The sequence below is a fragment of the Saccopteryx bilineata genome, chromosome 4 (assembly GCF_036850765.1).
Source record: "Saccopteryx bilineata isolate mSacBil1 chromosome 4, mSacBil1_pri_phased_curated, whole genome shotgun sequence".
NCBI classification, from domain to species: Eukaryota; Metazoa; Chordata; class Mammalia; order Chiroptera; family Emballonuridae; genus Saccopteryx; species Saccopteryx bilineata.
Window position 1 is genome coordinate 75,631,433 of NC_089493.1, and position 22,239 is coordinate 75,653,671.

Here is a 22,239-nt window from a genome sequence, read left to right on the forward strand (position 1 = left end):
GTAAAACCTGGATAAAACACAAAATTTCTCTTTATGTGTTGGCCCCCATTTTAGTGGTTCTTAACTTTTTTAAGGTTTTTGACTCTTCAGAGAATCTATTCATAGACATGGACATTTTCACCAGAAAAATATATGCATATTTAATGTTTTGCATAAAATCTGAGGTACCTTGATTTCATTGTAATAGGATAAAGATTGAGTTAGAAATTCATGTTTTGTAAAATGTTATGTATTTTTGGCTTCATTACTTACATTCGTTATTTTAGTTAATTTATTCCTTCTTCCCTCTCATTCTTACTCTAAGGTGGATACATTGCAAACAGCCTAGCAATCATGACAGATGCGCTTCATATGTTAACTGACCTAAGTGCTATCATACTGACCCTGCTTGCTTTGTGGCTGTCTTCAAAATCACCAACCAAAAGATTCACCTTTGGATTTCATCGCTTAGGTAGGTAATTGAAACGTTTTTTATTTGTTTGTTTTAGTTTATAAAACTTTATGGTAAAACAACAATGATCTATAACCTTTGATTAACTGAAATTTTTCTGGTGATAAGCCTGTTGAAATAGATGAACAAAGCAAATGAAAATAGGTGAACAGGATTTATTTAGATACATATCTTCCTGTGTATGTTCAGCCCAGTCAGCTAAGCAGTTTACACATAAAATTATATGGTAATCATTAATTATTAAATGTGTTCCCTGTATCCTGAAGATGTTTTCAGAAAAAAAGTTGATCTTCAGTTTACTGAACCAAGCAAAACCACATGGGTTTAATTAATTAATGAGTGTTAGGTTTTTTATTTTACTTCAGGTTATTCCAACCAAGGCTCCTGTAGCCCAGATTTTAAGCATTACTATAATACATACATGTACTGTGTGGCTAATCTTCATTGAGGCCATTGTATCAACATAATTCTGTAAATGCTGACAAAATTTTTTTGTTTGGTCAAACTTTATAAAGTCAGTTCTCAGCCTTCTCCCAGACTCATCTGTGCATTTCCTTGTAAAATCTAGTTTTAGCAAGAATGTTGCCAAGCCAACTTACAGAAACTCCCACTGTCATTATCTGATGGGTTATCCCTCAGGTGATGGCCTATCTTCAGCAAGAGTCGTTAGATCAGCTTAAGCAGAATTCCCCTTACTCCTAATGTTTCCTCTAGAAATTTTCCATCCACATACTCTCACCTTACTTCTTGGCTATAAATTCCCACCTGCCCATGTAGTATTCAGAGTTGAGCCCAAATTCTCTCCACCACTGCAAAATTCCATTGCATTGGTCCCTATACCTATCTAGAGTGGTTTCAATAGCTTCCCTCTTTGAATAAAGTCTTCTTTTTCATGTTTTTACAATCTCATTGATTTTTTCTTTTTAACGATGCACACATTTTATTTTCCTATTTTTAACAAATATTAATATTTAATTAAAAGAGGTTAAAATAATATATAATTAGACACCTGTGCTTCCTGCTTATTTTTAATACCTATAAAATTTTTTTTGCTTATTTAAAAATATATATATATTAAATAATTGCCTGAACTATTATATGAAGTGCCATATGACCACATGCCATGCATAGAACCAAAAAGGTGACATTTAGGTAGCTTCAGAACAACCTGTCATAAAAGACCAGAATTAACATATTGTCATTTTATTTTGTGGAGACATAGGCAGTCTTAGCTAATATATCAATCAGTTCTTCCCCTTCTTTGTTACTTTTTAGCCTAATATTAACTCAGCATCTATATCTTCTAAGTTTTTTTAAATTTTTATTTAGAAAATTAAATTTAACAGGGTAACATTGATCAATAAGACTACATAGGTTTCAAGTAAACATTTCTGTAGCATTTGAACTGTTGATTATGTTGTATACCTAAAATTTAATCACTGGGTCTTCCAGTATATAACTTGACATTGTAGCTGAATAACCACCAAGGAGCTATCCAAACCATGAGGTTGGGAAATTATCTGGCATCTCCACCCCTCAGCACTCTGAACTGCTGTACAAAAGAGCAAAAACCCTGAGTGAGGTTTTTCTGTTACTTTTTAAGCCACTGCATAATGCATTTGGATGTGTTCCAAAACACTATACGTTCATTTGTTAATTGACTTTGGTTTTTTAAGCAACTTTAAAATTATTTTCAAACTTTAATTTTTTGTGATTTAAACCCCTGCAGTTTAAGATCTAAAGATTCCATCATAGAATGAGGGATTGTTACCTTTAGCACTATTTGACAGACTACGTTTCATTTAGCTCTGTAGTTCTTTACCTCTTTTAGGCTATAGGACCCTTGGAACTCCATTGAAGACGGTGGCACTCTAGCCCAGAAACATGCAGCAGCAGAAAGCCCTACATGTAATAAGTTAAAAACAATAACCATGAAAATTCTATCAAATGTCAAAGAAATACACAGTATTTATCTAGTCACTTTGTTTCTTCAGAGATGATAAGCACTATGAAAAGATGAGAGAAAATAGAACCGACTGATCCTCTTGTGTCTCTGAAAATTTCTACAAAGGCAGATCTTTCCCTTTCCTTAAAAGTTTTAAGTTCAAGATGGACTAGATGTCAGCATTTGACTCCTGACAGTCCTTTGAAAGAAAATTACCAAAACAACCAAGAGAAGCAAATGGTTGGGTCACCAATAAACAAGAAATTTCCAGAACTCTCTGCCGGTTACAAAGTAGATAGGAGTGGGTTGAAGGAAAAAACAAACCAAGAAGCTGCAGCCTGAAGTACACTGAGCTAGGAACTGGATCAGCCCAACAGCTGTCCAACAAAGGCTCAGGACAGAGATAATCAGAAGTGAGAACTGGGCTGAAAACAAGGAAAATTAATTGAATGACCATAAATAGGAAACTGCTCCCTCTAATTCACCATACTCCTACCTTCCTTCCCATCCCCACCTCCACTCAAGCAACCTGCATTTCCCACCTATAAAATAGTTCTTCTAGAAAGAAGTTGAACAAAATGTTTGGGGAAAGCTGAGACTTCTAGTGTGAATGTTGATTCTCCAAAAGAGGTCTTTTTCATACTAGAATCAGGGTTCTGCAGTCTTCTAGCTTGGTTCCCCACCTGCTCACCCGAAAGTCATACACTTGTCCTAGTCTGCTCTACCCTACACCCTGCTACTAAAATAGTAACTTTTAATTAGTTGATGGCTTATCCTCCTGGCATTTCCTTTTGACAAAGGATAGCTCCTTGGTTCTTCTGCACTTGGCGTGAGTGGACAACAAGGGTTTTTCAGCAAAGGAGAAAAGCCAGCAGCATGAAAGAAAATGAACAAAGCTAATAGAAAACTTAGTCCAAGAAAAAAGAGACGTAGTTTAAAGAACAGGAGAAAATATTTTAAATTACCTTATTAATATACTCAGAATAATATAACAGTAAAATATTTTGAAAAAGAAACATAAGAAAAAGCTTTTGAAGCTGAAATTAAGCTTTTTTTCAACAGGACTAGAAAATGTAATCAAGAAAGTCTCCTGGAATATAGAAAAGAAAAATAGGATGAAAAAGTTTAAAACTATTAAAAAAAAAAATCTAGGAGGTTCAAAGTTGTACTATTAAGAATCTCCAAAAATAGCCCTGGCCGGTTGGCTCAGCGGTAGAGCGACGGCCTGGCATGCGGGGGACCCGGGTTCGATTCCCGGCCAGGGCACATAGGAGAAGCGCCCATCTGCTTCTCCACCCCTCCCCCTCTCCTTCCTCTCTGTCTCTCTCTTCCCCTCCCGCAGCCAAGGCTCCATTGGAGCAAAGATGGCCCGGGCGCTGGGGATGGCTCCTTGGCCTCTGCCCTAGGCGCTAGAGTGGCTCTGGTCGTGGCAGAGCATCGCCCCCTGGTGGGCAGAGCGTCGCCCCTGGTGGGTGTGCCGGGTGGATCCCAGTCGGGCGCATGCGGGAGTCTGTCTGACTGTCTCTCCCCGTTTCCAGCTTCAGAAAAATACAAAAAAAAAAAAAAAGAATCTCCAAAAATAGAACTTAGAAAAGAAAAGGGAGTGACTTCTTAGTGGGTATAGAATTTCCTTTTGGGTCATGTGCGTGTTCTGGAATTAGTGGTGATTGCTGCACAGCCTTATGCTTTTCTAAAAGCCACTGAGTTGTACACTTTAAAATTGTTTAAGTGGTGAATTTTATGTTAGGTGAATTTTATCTAAATTTTTAAGTCATTTTAAAAAATAAAAGGGAAAAAATTGTTAAGATACAGATAGATGAGTATTTTTCAGAGCTAAGGAGGGACTCGGGCCTTCACACTAGAACAGCCTTTTGGGATCTTCTTAGTATTCCAGAATTTTATAAGGCTATATCCAGAAATAGAACTTACTTCACTTACTCAGTTCTTTGAAGTAATGATGGAAGTAATGGAAGAAAAACTTATTGTGACTTGGGGAGGATGAAAAAAGACAAAGATATATAAAATTAAAGCAATAAACCAAGGCAGTAGCTGTCCCTGTGTTCTACAGAAAACTCCTGCTTCATGAATAATCTCAAAGTTCAGTGGAGAAGATGTGTTTACATTGGACATATTTAAATACTATGCCTCTTGTAACCTCCAATACCAAGACTTAGGATTCAGGTCCTGAAGAATATGGCAGGAATCCCCCTAGGAAACTTCTGGTTTATTACTATTGTTGAATTTGTTTTGCTAGTATATAGGGTAAGATGGTTGGTTTCTTTCTTTGTTGTATTTATTTTGTAAATATGTAAAACATGTTGCAAAAGTAAAACATTCTTAAAAGAAAAGATTTGTAGAGAAGTCTTTCATTCTGTCTCCTCCAAACTTGCCTCCCACTCTGCTTTTTAGTAACCATTTAAATTAGTTTCTAGCCTCTCTTTATAGCATTTCTTTTTCAAAGTATAAGCAAATACATACTATATATGTTCATATCCTGCTCTCTCTCACCCTTTCTTAGGCAAAAGGCAACATACTGTATACCCAGTTAGACCTGGAGGTGTGTATCTGTGAATGATAGGTATTAGTAGTATTGTTTTCTAAATTTAATTCCTTTTTTTTCTCATAACACTTTATACATGCCTCATAGCATTTATCACATTTTATAGCTATTTTTATGCAACTGTGTGCTCCTTCTGGACCATGAGTTAAGTAGGGACAGGAACAGATAGTATTAAACTGTATATGTCTGGTACTAGTAGGTGCTGTATATGAGACTGTTAATTGATGTTGCATATTCAGGCTGAGTAAGCAATGTTATGAAAATTGTGAAACAGATAATTAAGTATAGCTCATGGTCCTCAAATCATTTGTGTTTGAGGTAAATTGAACAAATTTCCAAACTGGAAGTAGGGGTATTTTTGAAATTTTGGAACTAAAATATTTGGGATTTAAAAACATCCATAATTCTGAAACCGTGGTCATATTCACAAACTAGGCTATACAGATGTATTTGATCCAGTCAGCTGGGTGATACAGCCTGACTTATAGGTCTATTTGACTAAGAAATTAGTCAGGAAGGAGTTTCTTCTCCCTTATCTTAGTCAGGGGCTGGTCCTATTTGTTTGGGTACTTACCACTTCTTTTGCAATTTTACTAGCTATATGACCTTTTAGAGGATGATTTAACTTTTCTAAGTATGAGTTTCTTCTGTAAAATAAGGATGATAATACCTGTATTGCAGAATTGTAAAAAATACATAAGGTAAGGTGGTAAGGTCTAAGTACCTAACTAGCATGGTACCTGGCACAGAATAAATTTCTAATAATGTTAGTTTCAGTTGTCTTTTTCTTCCCTCTTCTACCTGCCAATATATATCATCTTACCCAGACTTTTTGTATCTCTCAAATGACCCATGTTCCTAAATTGCCTACGTTCCCAGTAATCAGAATTCTTTTTCTCTCGGCATAATCATCTCAGCTAGGTAGTAGGGGGAAAGTAAGATGATTAAACTTGATGATTAAATAACAATTTTAAAAGATGTGCTTCTTGACTCAGGTCTTTGGTGACATTTTTGGTGATACAACAAAATTTATTTTAGCAAAAACTATTCAGTTGAGGTGAGAAAAAGTTAGTTTTAGATTTGAAGGCTAAGTCCAAGGGAGTGTCCAGGAATCACTTTCATTTTATTGGTACTTCCCTTTTAATCATGTAAACTCACTGATAGTGTACAAGATATTCAGGTTTTTCTTTTTCTCTATTCCTTTCAGTGAGCTACAGTGGCAACTCTCTTGTGGGAAGAGGGAGAGCAGAGTAGAAATTATGTGTGAGTTACTTTTAAATGCTGGATTTATTTGCCTGTGGTTATGCCTTCTTATTCTGGAAGTTAATAAAACTTAGAATTAAATTAAACCACACTGGGGAAGAAACTCCACAAATCCTTAGGAGGAATAACACTATCTCCCAGACTAAGGGAACTTGCTGTTCTAAAGAGAACAGTCTCATCCCCATCTTCATGGATTATGAGCATAATTGACTTTGTGTAGTTTTTCTTTTAAGTTTTTGGGCTAAAAGACGCTGCATGGGTTAGGTAAAGATAGTGATCATGTGAAAGGACTGTAGCAAGCAGAGCTGTCTGCGTTTGAAATAAAAAGCAAGATATACACTTTGGTGATGCAAATCCTCAGCCTCAGTTAATGGCCAAGTGGCAGTGCAGCCGCTCTTTGTAGCAGTGTATAGTTCTGGTGAGCAAAGGCCTTGGCTGATCTGGCTAGATCAGGGGTCTCAAACTCAACTCAGCATGTGGGCCGCAGAGCAAGATCACAGCCGTTTGGCGGGCCGCACTAGGTCTACAAAAGGCAACTGTTACGCAACACTTTTCAGTGTCACAAAACGACCAGAAACTGTAGTTCGCATCACAACTGCTGTTAACTAAGCTAATATCTAACTAGGATGCTAGAGAAATGAAAAATACAAGTAGGCCCCTAGGCTTACTTAATTTTATCCAAAATATTTTGAACTTCGTGGATTAGTCTGCAGGCCGCACAAAATTGTTCGGCGGGCCGCATGTTTGAGACCCCTGGGCTAGATTATCATTGTTCTGGGGTAGATATGAGATTATAATGCTAATTCTACATAGTTTGTTGTCTTATTTGCTGATGCTAAAGGAGCAGAAAGTATTCAGCTAAAGAATTTCTTCCCCTATGCACAAAGACAAAACAACCTCTTTAACCTCTTTTCTCCAGTTAGTGATTCATTTTAACAACTTCCTTCCACCCCTGGTACAAGTTATGCCCACTTATTATTCACATCTTAGTGAGAGTTAATTCCTATCACATGAACAGCTATAGAAAAAGAATAGGTACTTCCTGGAATTCAGAGTTTTTATTGAGGCAAAAAGACATAAGTGAGAGTCAATGTTGGATAGCCAAAAGTCACCTCGGAGTAGTGGGGTCACCTTAGGTATATGGATAAGAGTGAGTGGTAAAAAGGCAAGAAAATAGGAGATTATTTAGAATAGAAGGTGAGAGGATCCAAAGACAGACTTTGCTGTTTAATTTGACATTCTGGTCACAAGAGTAAACCACTGAAAATCCTATGTGACATCTTGATCTTGTGCCTGAGTTGAAATACAAATATTAGTTTGGAAGTCCTAGGCAAATCCAACACAGCTCACTGATTTTTCATCTGTTTCCTTCCTATTTTCTATTAGGAGGAGGTAGAAAAGAGAAATAATATAAAAGAAAGTGAAGGAGACAATATAACTCTACTTTCCTTCCCTATTGATTTTTATAGACCTCTGAAGTCCGTCTTTAGATATGTGCTGTATATAGTTCTTTGAGGCAATAGAAAGACAAGTGTTATGTAATTTAAGGGAAATGTCATTATCAGCATCAGAGCATTAGCAAAATTAGCAGTTCTGGTAGGGCCAGTACATGTAGGCACAAAAAAGCAAATTGTGCTTGAATTGAGTGTGGTTTTACATAGTTGGAGCAGATTGTTACTCATTCACTGAATAGGCACTCAAAAGTTACCTGCTAAGTGAACGAACAATAGTATAGTGTGGGGAGACAGGCAGTAACTATGTACACAAACACCACATAATCATAAACTGTATTAAATGCTACAAAGAGAAAGAATAAGGTACTATGATGGAGAATAACAAAGGAAGACAGAGAACAACTCAATATTTTTCATGTGAACCTTGAAAACCTCTAGTTTTGGCAATTTATTGATGTGTTAAAATGTACAATAAACATTTTTATGTTTTTATGGTACTAACAAAACTTGATAATCATCTGTTTTTTCTCCCATTTAATTTTTTCTCTTACCACTTATTGGCCATTCAAAGCAAAACTGTTTAAATCAGTGTATTTTGGTCTTTATTATTAGATCATTGACCATAAACATTTGCTTATATTTCAGCTGAACAAAAAGACCCAAGTGATGTTATAACAAAGAGCACATATTCATTTATCTTACTTCTTTACTCCAATGCTGCAATTTAGCCAGGTGGAGCGATTTCATTATGTGTGCGTAAAGTAGCAAAATATGCTAGAGTTTCCTAGAGTTTCCATTAAAATCTCTTTCAGGAGTTTTTCAGTTTTGCTAAATTTCCATTTAGTCAAGTTTACCTAAAGCTAAAGGAATAGTAACTTTCACAGAAATCTAGGGTTTTCATTGTGAAAGTTCCTGGGTCTACTTTAGAACATGAAAAATCTGTATATATTATGTACTCCTTTAGTCTTGAAAAACTTTATTGTACGTTATGTGACCAGAGACCAAACCCTGAGCCAGAATGAGAAGGTTGGAGCAAGTCATAATTTCATTGTTGATTGAAAGCTTCCCTCTCTGTTAAACGTTGTGGGGAATAAAACATTTTGCCTATGTTTATCTGCATTCCATCATGTTAAAAGTACTAGAGAAAAAAATTTAACACTAATTAGCCCTATTTATATTTCACCAAAGTTTCATTTATTCACAATGAAAGAGCTTTTTTTTCCATTTTATCAGAATACATGGTCATATTACTACTATTAGGATTTTTAGCTATATAGTTCCTTATACTTCTCAATTATAAATCTCAGCTCTAAAAATTTACTTAAAATTTATTTTTTTCCTTTTGCATTTATCAGTTTTCTGGCTAGAAGACATTTTTACAGATAATTAGAATAAAAAATAACAGATGAATGTCTTTGCTTTTCACCGAGAACTACTGTAGATAATGAGGCACAGTCCTTATTAATTACTGGAAAAGGGATATCATTGATAGCAGTATCTTAATATGTCATTTGGGAATTTCTAGGAATCGGCTGAGTTCCATTACCCTTAACTACGGGCAGACACTGGGATCCCTTTTATGCTACTCTCTCTTGGGTGAAAACTAGGTTATGGAAAACTGCATCTTCAGCTCCTATTGGGCCTTGTGAGGGTGGGAATCCCTTGGCAAAGAACTCTGTTTTTGCTTTAGTTTGACTTTCATTTTACTTTATTTTGAAGGTGGTTTGACCATATCTGAGAGTTCACAGAAAGGTAATTTTAAGTGTTTAGGTAAATTATTACTGGGATGTGAGCTTACCAGATTTAGCACATGCATGCTACACGTACCCATTTGTCTGAAATTATTATATGATGCCCAGTATGTTTGAAACATTGCATGGGATATAGTCATACTAAAATAATACTTGTTTTTAGTCTGAAATGCATATTTAACTGTATGTCTAGTATTTTGCCTGGCAGACCTAGTAGGGTAACTAGATAACTTATCATCCAAACCAAGACACTTTTGAGAGTGAAATGGGGCACTTCTAACAATTTTTCCAGGACAAAAGCATAAATTGGGACTATCCTGAGGAAACTGGAAATTATAGTCAACCTAATAATGGGCTTTGAAAGTATTTTTAATTATTGATTATAGATTTTCATAACCAGTCACATTTCTATGTCATTAACTTGTATCGCTCTGAAGAGAAATGTAAAATGTATTGCTTTATAATTTCATTTTTAAAAATTTGATTAAGGCACCTTAAAAACTGTGATGGCATGCCCTTGTTGGTTGGCTTACTGGTAGAACGTCGGCCCAATGTATGGATGTCCCAGTTTGATTCCCAGTCAGGGCACACAGGAGAAGTGACCATCTGCTTCTCCTCCATTCTCCCCCCTTCACTCTCTGTCTCTCTCTCTCTCTCTCTTCTTCTCCTGCAGCCATGGCTCAATTGGAGCACATTGGCCCCAGGCCCTGATGATGGCTTCATGGAGCCTCCACCTTGGACACTATAAATAGCTTGGTTGCCAGCATGGCCTCAGATGGGCAGAGCATCAGCCCCAACAGGGGTTGCCAAGTGGATTCTGGTTGGAACAAATATGGGAGTCTGTCTCTCTCCCCTCCTCTCACTTGGAAAAGAGGGGGGGAGGAATGTGATGGCCTAATTGCTAGTTCAACACTGATATTTTCTTTCTTTGGAAGAGTTTGAGAAGGATGGGTATTTTTTTAAATACCAGTTTTAAAGAGAATTAAGTTCTTTTTTGTGATAAAATGAGGCTACCACTAGAACATGAGATTTTACAATTTAAACTTTTTAAATTATTGCTGCTTTCTTTATATTTTTATATGTGTGTTTTACCATCCGCATTTATAACTTAAGAAATTCATGTGTTTTCTGTCTGTATTTGGCTTAATTCTTCTCATTTAACCTATTTACTTTTTGTTTGGAGGTATTTAATAAATACAGTAGTTCCCCCTTATCCATACAAAGGATATATTCCAAGACCCCTAGTGGGTGCCTAAAACTGTGGGTAGTATAGAACCTATACACACATACCTATGATAGAGTTTAATATATAAACCAGGCACAGTAAGTGATTAACAACAATAAATAGTAAAGTAGAACAATTATAATATATAGAATATTATAATATACTTTAACAAAAGTTATCTAAATGTGATCAATCTCTATCATAACCGATCTAATAACAGAGAGGGCTACTGAGTGACTAACAGTCAGGAAGCATATGCAGTATGGATATAGGGTACAAAGGGATGATTCGTGTCTTAGGTGGGACAGAGTGGGGCAGTACAAGATTTCATTATGCTACTCAGAACCGTGTACAATTTAAAACTCATGAATTGTTTATACCTGGAATTTTCCATTTAATATTTTCAGACTGAGGTTGTTTATAGATAATTAACATCATAGAAAGTGTAACTGCAGAAAATAAGGGCCTACTATATAACCTCTTATTCACATTTAGCTTAACCTTCTTAATTGTATAGCCTTTTATCTTACCTTGCTCAACCTAACTTCATTCTAAAATTTTATCCATAGCCTGACTGGTGATTGCCCAGTGGGTAGAGCATCAGCCTGGGATGCTGAGGACCCAGGTTCAAAACCCAGCGGTTGCCAGCTTGAGTGAGGGCTCATGCAACTTGAGTTCAAACTTACCAGATTGAGCATGAGGTCGCCAGCTTGAGCATGAGATCATTGACATGATTCCATGGTTGCTGGCTTGAGCCCTAAGGTTACTATCTTGAGCCCAAGATTGCTGGCATTTATCCATAAATGTTTGAGTACCTTCTGCATGCCAGCCACTCTGCTGAGTGCTATAGTAGATGTGACATGGAATGTAACATGGTCACATCCTCAAGAATCTTAAAGTCTGGACTTAATATGGTTGTTTCTCCACAGCTTTGTATATTTCAGTTAGTCTTTTCTCTGTCTTTCATCCCTGTTTCTCTTGTGAAGTATGATTATTAGTATGCCAGGAATAGGTGCACCATGGTTTTGAATAGTAATTGTGTTTTTTATCTTATTCCAACATCTGTTCTGTTAATGTACAAAATTTTATTGGTATTTCATCTAAACTAATGAGGTGTCTTTATGAAACAGCTTATAACTTCTAGATAATTTTTCTGTGTTGTAATTTATAGGTTGAAATAAAAGTGTATCAAAATCCAGTATACCTGAATGGCCTGGGACCTTGAGCAATGAGCTGACCCAGATAATAGCTTTCCAGATTCTTTTATCTCTTAACACTTAAAAGGGTTGATGTCTGTTGTATTTAATGGAAAAATTTTCTTGAAAAGTATTTTCTTGTTTTTAGGGTCAAAACTTGTTTTATATAATAATGTTAGTTATTTTAATATCTATTTCACGTTGCCTATTTTTTTGTTATTTTGAAAAGATATAAAATTATTTCTACTTTAATGTTACATGTTAGAAAATTCATGTGGTACAAAAGCGTACATACTGCAAAGTCATCCTGCCTCCTCACCCATTCTCCTCACAACCAGCTTTTTATCAGTATTTTGTACATCCTCCCAGAAATTGCATGTACAGATCATCATTTTTATACTATATATACATATATATAGTATACCTGAAACTAATATGTCAGTTATACTTCAATTTTTTAAAAATGTTCTATATCAAACTATAAAAAAGTTTTAAAGAAAAACGTGACAAAAATGATATGGTGCTTTATCTTCTTAGAGGAAAGCAGATTTGAATAAATAAAAGATTGTACAGTACTTAGTTTGTATGAGGTGTAATAACCATACTGCAAATACATTTGTTTCTTGTACTTTTCCTCCAGAGGTTTTGTCAGCTATGATAAGTGTGCTGTTGGTGTATATACTTATGGGATTCCTCCTCTATGAAGCTGTCCAAAGAACTATCCATATGAAATATGAAATAAATGGAGATATAATGCTCATTACCGCAGCTGTTGGAGTTGCAGTTAACGTAATGTAAGCTCTATTTTTTAAAAAAATATTTAATAGGCTTTACTTTTTAGAGCAGTTTCAGGTTCACAGAATTGAGGGGAAGGTATGAACGTATTTCCCCAATACGTTCTCCCCCCACACCTGCACAACCTCCCCCATTATCAACATCCCCCCCAGAGTGGTACATGTGTTACAACTGATGAGCCTACACTGACACATCATAATCACCCAAGGTCCATAGCTTAAGGTTCACTCTTGGTGTTGTACATTAATAGGTTTGGACAAATGTATAATGACATTTACCCACCATTATAATAGCATACACTATATTGTTTTCACATTAATATTTTCAAATACTGTGAACTTATAGATGAATACTAGTATACATGTATTCAGTAATATGCAGTAGTATTTTAATATATTTATAATTTATATAGTATATCAGTTTTTCTTACAAAGTTAATAAAACACTCTTGGAATTCTAAATTTCTAATTAGTTTGCTCAGGTATAATGAAGTTGACTAGCAATCAAGAATTTAAGTAGGACAAAGTTATTTTTAATTTAATTTTTATACTTTTATGTTGAGATTTTTTTAACTAGCTTTTTCCCTAAGAACTATGAAATTTTTAAGTTATATACCTAATCATTTGGATTATGGGTCCAACATTTTCTGTAAAGGACCAGATAGTAAATATTTAGACTTTGAGAGCTTGACTGTCTATTTTGCATCTACGCTGCCATGACTAGCAAAGGCGCCATGTTCAGCCTGGAAACAGATGAGCGCGGCTGTGTTCCAGTGACACCTGTATTTACAGAAACGGGCTTTGGGCCAGATACGGTCTGCAGACCTTGGTCTGCCAGTCCCTGTCTAGTGGCTTCCATCTGTACTGAAAATAAAATCCAAAGTCCTTGCCATGGCATTTTTAATAAGATCTTGTGTCTGGTTCCGACTCATCTAGCACTCATACTCACTTCATTCTGGCCACAATGGCTGCCTTGCTTTTTTTAAGCTCATAAAGCACATCTGCATATCAGGGCCTTTGCCCTGGTGTTCCTTCTGCCTAGTACACTCTTCCACCACAACTTGCTTCCTGATTCTATCCAAGCCTCTGCTCAGATGGAATCTAAGGGAGGCCTTCTCTGACCACTCTCTCCATCACTTTCCAGCCCCTTGCAATGCTTTACTTTTCTTCAAAGCATTCTCATTGTCTAGCAATGCGTTAGGTATTTATATGTTTACTTCTCTGCCTTCCCTACTAGAACATAAGCTCTATGGGGATAGGGATCTCTCTGTCTTATTCACTCTTTTGAACTCAGAACCTGAAATAGTACCTGATACATAATAGGTGCTCAAATACAATGAGTTCCATGTTGCCACATTGATGTCTGATTAGTCACATATTTTTATCAATGATGTTAGGGGAAATAATAATGTTTTGTTTTATTTTTAACAGAATGGGGTTTCTGTTGAACCAGTCTGGTCACCATCACGCCCATTCCCACTCCCTGCCTTCAAATTCTCCTACTCCAGGTTCCGGGTGTGGACACAGCCACGGGCAGGATAGCTTGGCAGTGAGAGCTGCATTTGTACATGCTTTGGGGGATTTGGTACAAAGTGTTGGTGTGCTAATAGCTGCATACATCATACGATTCAAGGTAATATTATTGCTAATTTTTCTATTTTAAAATAATTAATTTCAACATTAAAACTAAAGATAATTGTCTTTTATCAGAATACTGGACACCAGTGCCAGTCCCATTCATCTTGGATTTCTGCAGGCCTAATTAAGCCACCAGTCTGTACTGTTTTGTTATCACCAAACACAATAGCATCACATCACAAGATACCTTATCTGTAGCTGTAGCTGGCTTTGGTAATGCCTTCACCTGAGAACTCAATTTTAAGCCTTGTCACTTAATGGCCAGGTTCTAGAAAGTTCATATCGTGAAATCTCAAGATCTGGGTTATAGTATTGGCTCTGCTAGTAATGCTTTGACCTTGAGCAAGTCCCTCAACTCTTGAGTTTTCTCCTCTTTAATATGAGGGACTTAAATCCTGTTGATTTAATCCTATTGACTGCTGAATCTCCTTCTAGCTCTGATATTCTATGGTTCTGGGTGGAAGATTTAGAGAAGGCACTGAAGAAAATAATAGAACAAAGCATTACACTCCTAAAAATGGATCTCACAAAGAAAGGCATTTAAATAATCTAGGAAAGAGTTTCTCTATTGCAATGTCCAATTTTTCAAAGTATTCTGCAGGCCTGCTAGAGAGCAAGGGAAAGAGTATACCTTACTGTGCTTCACAGTCTCCTTTCTGTCTGTCAGTATTTAATCACACAATTTTGCTCTCACCTTATAGCCAGAATACAAGATCGCTGATCCCATCTGTACATACATATTTTCATTACTTGTGGCTTTTACAACATTTCGCATCATATGGGACACAGTGGTTATAATACTAGAAGGTAAGATCTCACTAATATCCCCATTGTGCATTTATTACTTCCCTAAGTCTCATTGGGGGTGGGGGTAGACACTCTAAAGTAGGAGCCATGTCTTTTTTTTTTTACTGATACTTATTAGGCTACAGTAACGCTACCTTACATGTATATAACATGAGAATCCATGCACTCTCCCATTTGTTATCCATTTGAACCTTATAATAGCTAAGAAAAGTAGGTAAGGCAGACGTTATTATTCTCATTTACCATTAGAAAATTAAGGTTAGAGGGGTAGCATAGCTTGACTTAAGGTCATGCTGGAATAAAATATGAGGCTAGGATAAGAATGCAACTCTTTTGATTCTTAATGCAAGTATGTTAGGTGGTTTATTTCTTAATTTCAATTTAATTTGCTACTGTACTTTGTCATATTATTAGCACCCCTGCATCACTAATATTACATACTGTATAAGCATGTAAATATAAGATTTCCACAGTAGGTTAATCATTATTAGGTGTTCCTTTTTCTGTGTGTGTCTGCTCTAGCTTATTTGTTAAATGAAGTATTCTGGGTTGACTAACATTTTTTTAATGAGAATGAACATTTTTTATTAACCTTTTGTGTATGTGTGCATGGTTTATCTTAAAGTGTTAATATGTTCTAATGTGTTCATTTTAAATGAATTTGGCAAAACCAGTTGGTTTCTTTTGAAAAAGTCCTATTAGTAATGTATAACTTTTCCCCCAAATAAACTTTACTTATAAATGATATATTCTGAACTAATAGGTGTGCCAAGGCATTTGAATGTAGACTATATCAAAGAAACCTTGATGAAAATAGAAGATGTTCATTCAGTGGAAGATTTAAATGTCTGGTCTCTAACATCAGGAAAACCCATGGCCATAGTACACATACAGCTAAGTATGTTGCTGACGGTAAATACTGGGGTTGGTGGACTTCTATCTTTGGAATTAAATATCTGTGCTTATAATTAAGTAGAAAGACATTTCTGCTGGAAAGATTTGTTTTAAGGGAGGTATGGGCTCTTCAGAAGGTGAGTTACAGATCATTTTTTTATAGCAGAGCAATATTTATCTCTTACCTGACTGGTGGTGGCACAATAGAGCATCAATCTGGGATGCTGGGGTGTCCTGGGTTTGAAACCCCAAGGTCACTGGCTTGAGCACAGACTCACCAGCTTGGGCGCAGGGTCGCTGACTTTAGCCCAAGGTTACTGGCTCAGCTGGAGCCCCCTGGTCAAGGCACATAGGAGAAGCAATCAATGAACAAGTAAAGTGAAGCAACTACAAGTTGATGCTTCTCATTTCTCTCCCTTACTGTTTTTTTCTCTCTCTCAAAAAAAAAATAATCAGTTAAAATATATAATTTTTTATATCTTTGAGATGAGACATTACAAAGAGACTTTTGCCTTTAAAGGCATTACTGTAAGTATACTTACCATGTTTGTTTTTTTTACATAAGACAAGCTAAAGCATATGTTTTTATTTCTTTAAATCATTTCACACATTGATGCTTTTTATTTTATTTTTGTCAAAATAGTACATACATGAAGTTTATTTTTAAAAAAGTAAAAAAGATGAAAGACTTGTAATTAATGTTTAGATTTCTTTCTCCACCTAAGAGTGGACTGCAGAGATTGGGATGAGAAGCTGGTCTGGCTTTGTAAACTGATACATTAACAGGATAGCTTCAAGAAAGAGGGTAGAAATCAACCTAATAAAAATATGTTCAAAGTATGCTAAGGTTTTTTTCCCTGCGTCTTATTCACTAATGGGTAATGTACAGTGAGTAGTAACAATATTTCCTTGACATTGCAGTTCCTGGAAGTTCATCTAAATGGGAGGAAGTACAGTCCAAAGCCAAGCACTTATTATTGAACACATTTGGCATGTATAAATGTACTGTTCAGCTTCAGAGTCACAGGCAAGAAGAGGACAGAACTTGTGCAAATTGTCAAAGTTCCAGTTCCTAATTTTAAATGTTGGGGGACTGCTCCCTTATTTACCCTGCAGTCACAGACTTGAGAGCAATAAATGCACCCCTAGCGAGAAGCTGGGATTCCTGATGCTGTGTCCATGTCATGCACCGCACTCGCCAACTGTCCGCCTGCGATGCTGGTTTCTGTCGAATGGTAAAATGAGACTTCGCCATGATTTTCAGATGAAGATGTTTCCAGAACACTGTTTACAGAACAAGACGTGACCTTACAGATACCTCAGAGAAGACAATCGGAGATCGTATTTCCTTAATTGCAACAGAGTATATGTTGTCAAGGAGGCAGCAAGAGTTCTGTATTTGCATTTAAAATTCCTTTGTAAATCCCGTTTTATATCAAGCCAGTGCTGGAAAACTGAATTTTTTTAACATAATCTTAACACCCAGCTTCTGGAATTTGACACCCAGCTCTCTTTTTACAGAAATTATTTCTCAACAGATTTCAGAAAGTACTAGTAATTATCCAGAGTGGAATAAGCATGTATTCTTAAGTGTTTCAGTAATGTTTTATTTCACAAATAAGTCTTCGTGTTACTGTTATACCTTATAAGCAACTCTTTCCAGATGTTACAGGGTGTTTTGAATCTCAAGGTTAACACTTTCGGTTATTTGTAATCTTATCAGAACCAATCCTTATATACTGTGGTCACTGTCATTAAATTGCTTTGGAAATATTTTCAGTAATATTGTGAATGGCAGAAGTTAACCTTAAACTGAAATTCCTATATGAGAATTTAAACATAATATAGGAGTGAGGATGAGGTGTGGAGTTTCAGATTTAAATCTTCCTGAAATCACTTTCATTGTTCATGGAATTTATCTCTATTTAAGAATGGCAGCAGACTGCAAAATGTAAACAATCATGTTCTGTCCTTTTAAGAACTGCCTTATGTTTCATACAGAGAGTTTGCTTGGTCCTTGCTTCCTGCCTCCACACCAGTTCATCTGTGTGTCCTTCAGGGTAGAACCCTGGAGGGCGAAGGTTCTGTTTGTAATACCCACTTCTCACGTGTAGATTAACTGCATTCCTCCAGAGAGAACTTCTTTTATGACATGAGTTAGGGATTCCCCATGGACTCCAGAAACCATAGATATGGTGTTGAGGTTTTCCAATATACCATAGCAGAAATGCTGATAGGGATTGGGGGCAGATATAACTGAGAAGGCAAAAATTTTAAGGGTTTTTTACTGTGTGTGTGTGTGTGTGTGTGTGTGTGTGTGTGTGTGTCTGTGTTTTAAGACGCTGGACTGGGATGGACAGTAAATCTATTAAATCTATGTGGTAGGAGGTTAAGCATAAAAGTTCCCAAACAGAAGGCAACCTAATTGGTAACAGTTGTATTAAAGAGACAACTATGAATATTCATGTTTCATTTTGCAACAGGGTTTTGAGATTATCTTTATGCTCCTTAGGAGTCCACCTTCAGCAGAGAATCAGAGTAAATTAAGAGGTTGTGAGATAAAATCCTAGCTAGGCAGGCAGATGACTTAAAATATAAGTGAAGAATATGAAACAAATTTTATCTTTCTCCCAAGTACCTCACACTAAGTAAACCTAAGATAAAACCTGGATTTACCTAAAAGATTGGTGAGTTGACGGTGTCCAACAAAAGTGTTGATGAGGGTTAGTGGTGCCTAACAAAGCCTAGCGTTTTTTGAATTGAAGTTGGAAATTTTATGGGATTCTTATTGTGAATCCATCTAAAATAATGAGTTGAGTTTTTCAAAAACTTCAGGAGCACATAAACTGTTTAAATAAATATTCTTAAACATAGAAGGTAGGTTAGAATGCATGAGAGGCACATCAGTGCACACCTGGGCATCTGTGGACCCGGGCTGCCCAGCAAGAGAAAGGAAAGGGATGCGGGATGCACACCCCTGCTGATGGGTTTCCCATATCTGCGGAGCTTGTTTCTTGTAAACGTTCCATTATCTTAAATAGGTGTATCTAACTTCTCACAGCCACTTACTCCTGAAAAGTTATTGGATAAAACAGTCTAAAATCCATGTGAGGATTGAAAAGGATCCTTTGTAAAATGCAAAAAACACTGAATGCTTTTGTAAATCTTAATGATTATGTTCTATTTAAAACTAGGTACACACGAAGTTTTCTGTGCTTTGCTCTTTTGTAGCAAGAACTACCAATTTTGTACTTTACTGGGTCTGTACGATTTAATAATTGACAAATTTAACTTTTTGTAACTTGACAAAACCCACAGAGAAGAATATGAACTAGCAAATGGGACGGGGACTGCATGGCTTCTGACTAGAGTTTGGTCTTCCTGTCACCCTCTGAGTACTACCACCAGTGACCTGTCAGCCAGCTTGGAGGAAAAGCTCCACTGTCCCATGCAGAGCGGCTGCTGAGTCTGGACAAACACCTACCATTGTTCACTCTGCACTGGGGAAACAGATCATAGCGTAGAGCCAGGCAGTTCTTCAGTGCCATGTGTTTGAATTAACATTTGCAAAGAATCAAAGTTAGTTGTGTACATAAACCTGTGTTTCACAACTCTGGCCCAGCAGAGCCTTTTGATTTATTTTAGGAAAAGGCCTATTTGGTTAATGACCATGCTGCCTTAGAAATGCAATGTGGGGAATGTAGTTGAATAGGCATATTTCAGAGAGCTTTGAAGTACAGAACCACAAGTGACTTATTCCCACATACATTTTCCCTTAGCTAGGCCCATGTAACATGAGCCCGGAGTTTTACAGCTTGTGGCTCCCATCAGTATTATTTGCCAAATCACTGGATTTCTTATTTTTCTGGGTTTTTCCAACTTGGAATGCTTTATTTCCATTTTCTTTTTCTTTTTTTTTTCCACAGGCTTTATTGAAAGGAAGAAGGAACCCTGCCAGGGGAGAAGAGCCTATTTTCATTTTCTAAATGAAGTGTCCTGCTGTTAGAGTCTCTGTGTTCTAGTTCTGTCTGGAACCCAGATGTCCTCACTGACATGTTTATCTTTGGTAGAATTTTCCCAGAATAGACACAGGCATGAGCTTCCCTTTCATGTTAATGTGAGAAAAAACCATCTTTTAGAGACAAAGCCCCACTAACAATGGTGTTTCCAGGCGGGGAAAACTCTTAACAGCTGATTGTTCTTGATCCAGATCTCCGCACACTGAACACGGTGATAGAAATAGACTACACTGCCCAACCACTGTGCAGGTCATTGCTAATAAGACTCTGGCTTGTGCTTCTCAAACAAGCACTCTCACTACTTTTTTAATGCCTTTATAAGAACTGGTTCATGATAAGGAATAAGAAGTTCTTACAGAATTTGAGGCCCTTTAAAATAAGGTTTTAGGCAATTCTTCTGTTGATTTTACCATACATATAGTAAATTTAAAGTTACAGATTATATTCCTAGATATAAGATTAGCTCTTTTGGTTCAGTTTGTCTTTTTATTTTTTTTTATTTTATTTAATTTATTTATTTACAGGGACAGAGTCAGAGAGAGGGACAGATAGGGACAGACAGACAGGAATGGAGAGAGATGAGAAACATCAATCATCAGTTTTTCGTTGCGACACCTTAGTTGTTCATTGGTTGCTTTCTCAAATGTGCCTTGACCGTGGGCCTTCAGCAGACCAAGTAACCCCTTGCTGGAGCCAGCGACCTTGGGTCCAAGCTGGTGAGCTTTGCTCAAGCCAGAGGAGCCTGCACTCAAGCTGGTGACCTCGGGGTCTCGAACCTGGGTCCTTCCGCATCCCAGTCCAACGCTCTATCCACTGCGCCACCGCCTGGTCAGGCGGTTCAGTTTGTCTTTGAACCATGCCTAGCTCGTGAGCCGTTTGGGTATTAGTCACAAATGAATTGTGACACCTCGCCTGACCTGTGGTGGCACAGGGATTAAAGCATCTACCTGGAATGCTGAGATTGCCGGTTCAAATCCCCGGGGTTACCCAGTCAAGGCACATACAAGAAGCAACTACTACTATGAGTTGATACTTCTGGCTCCTCCTCTCCTCTTTTCTCACCTCTTTCTAAAAATCAATAAATAAAATCTTAAAAAAAAGAATTGTGACATCTCGCTCTAGGCTGTGTAGAGGGGAAGCAAGGCTGATCTCTAGGTAACTAAGCTTACTATCTTTCTAATCAAAACACCACCTGCGAACCCCAGCTGCAGATCTGATATGTGAATCCTGTCGGCCAGGGCTTCAGATTTGTTTCACAGATCACCAATCAGGGATATTATTTGTGATGTTGGCAGGAGCACAGAAACTGCGGAGAAGAAATTGTGGGAGTTCCTCATGTTAAATCGTGTGTGTGCACTTGGGCCAGCCGGCCGTTGCATTCTGGCTCACAAAGGGTTTAAGCTGTTCTTCTAGTCATTGTGAAGACCAACAAAAACAGCCTTTGATTTTTGATAAGATTGGAAAACATTTATGGAGACGTTCTCTGATAGTGTCGATTTAAATACTGCAATTACGCATTTCCTGAAATAACTGCAGCAGAAAAGCAGAATATGTAGTGTGTCCACTTTGCACAGGAAGATCCTGCATATCTGGAAAGCTGTGCTTTCCTGAGTATGTTATTCAGTAAGCCATACCCCAGTTCAAGAAGTGTATATACTTTTCCATATACCCCTTCAGGAACCAGTATTTTGCATATAATTGATTTTGGAAAGATTTTGAAGCTGGTGTTTGTCCATGTAATTTAAAATCAAAGTATAGTCTATGTATATCTACTGTATTTGCAATTTTTAAATTGTAATTTCCTATACGTTTATTAAAGTATTGTTTTGCCATGTGGTTTATTAAAAAATGAAAATGTACAGTCCTTTAAATTTCTGGGTGTTTTTTTAGTTGACTAATAATAGTGGCCTTAAAACATGAACTTCTTAAAAGCATTAGAAAATAGATGATAACCTACCTAGTTTTATAATCTCAGATTGTAATGCCCTCTTAGATCTTTAAGAAATAAGCCTACTCAAAAGAACAATCCCCTTCACAATTGCAACAAAAAAAATAAAATACTTAGGAATAAACATAACAAAGAATGTAAAGGACTTATATAATGAAAACTATAAACCATTGTTAAGGGAAATCAAAAAAGATATAATGAGATGGAAGAATATACCTTGTTCTTGGTTAGGAAGAATAAATAGAATCAAGATGGCCATATTACCCAAAGCAATATACAAATTTAATGCAATTC

General features: G+C 36.7%; 1 protein-coding gene across 1 annotated transcript in view; it reads left to right on the forward strand.

Annotated features, from left to right (window-relative positions):
• The window catches only part of SLC30A4 (solute carrier family 30 member 4), a 32,920-nt gene extending 11,064 nt beyond the window's left edge, over window positions 1-21,856 (forward strand). The window contains exons 2-7 of the mRNA XM_066276538.1: window positions 305-451; window positions 12,486-12,639; window positions 14,071-14,272; window positions 14,979-15,084; window positions 15,848-15,982; window positions 16,900-21,856. Coding sequence (XP_066132635.1) covers window positions 305-451; window positions 12,486-12,639; window positions 14,071-14,272; window positions 14,979-15,084; window positions 15,848-15,982; window positions 16,900-17,054 — 899 coding nt within the window. The 3' untranslated portion in view covers window positions 17,055-21,856. The remainder of the gene's footprint in view (window positions 1-304; window positions 452-12,485; window positions 12,640-14,070; window positions 14,273-14,978; window positions 15,085-15,847; window positions 15,983-16,899) is intronic.
• The last annotated feature ends 383 nt before the right edge of the window (window positions 21,857-22,239 follow it).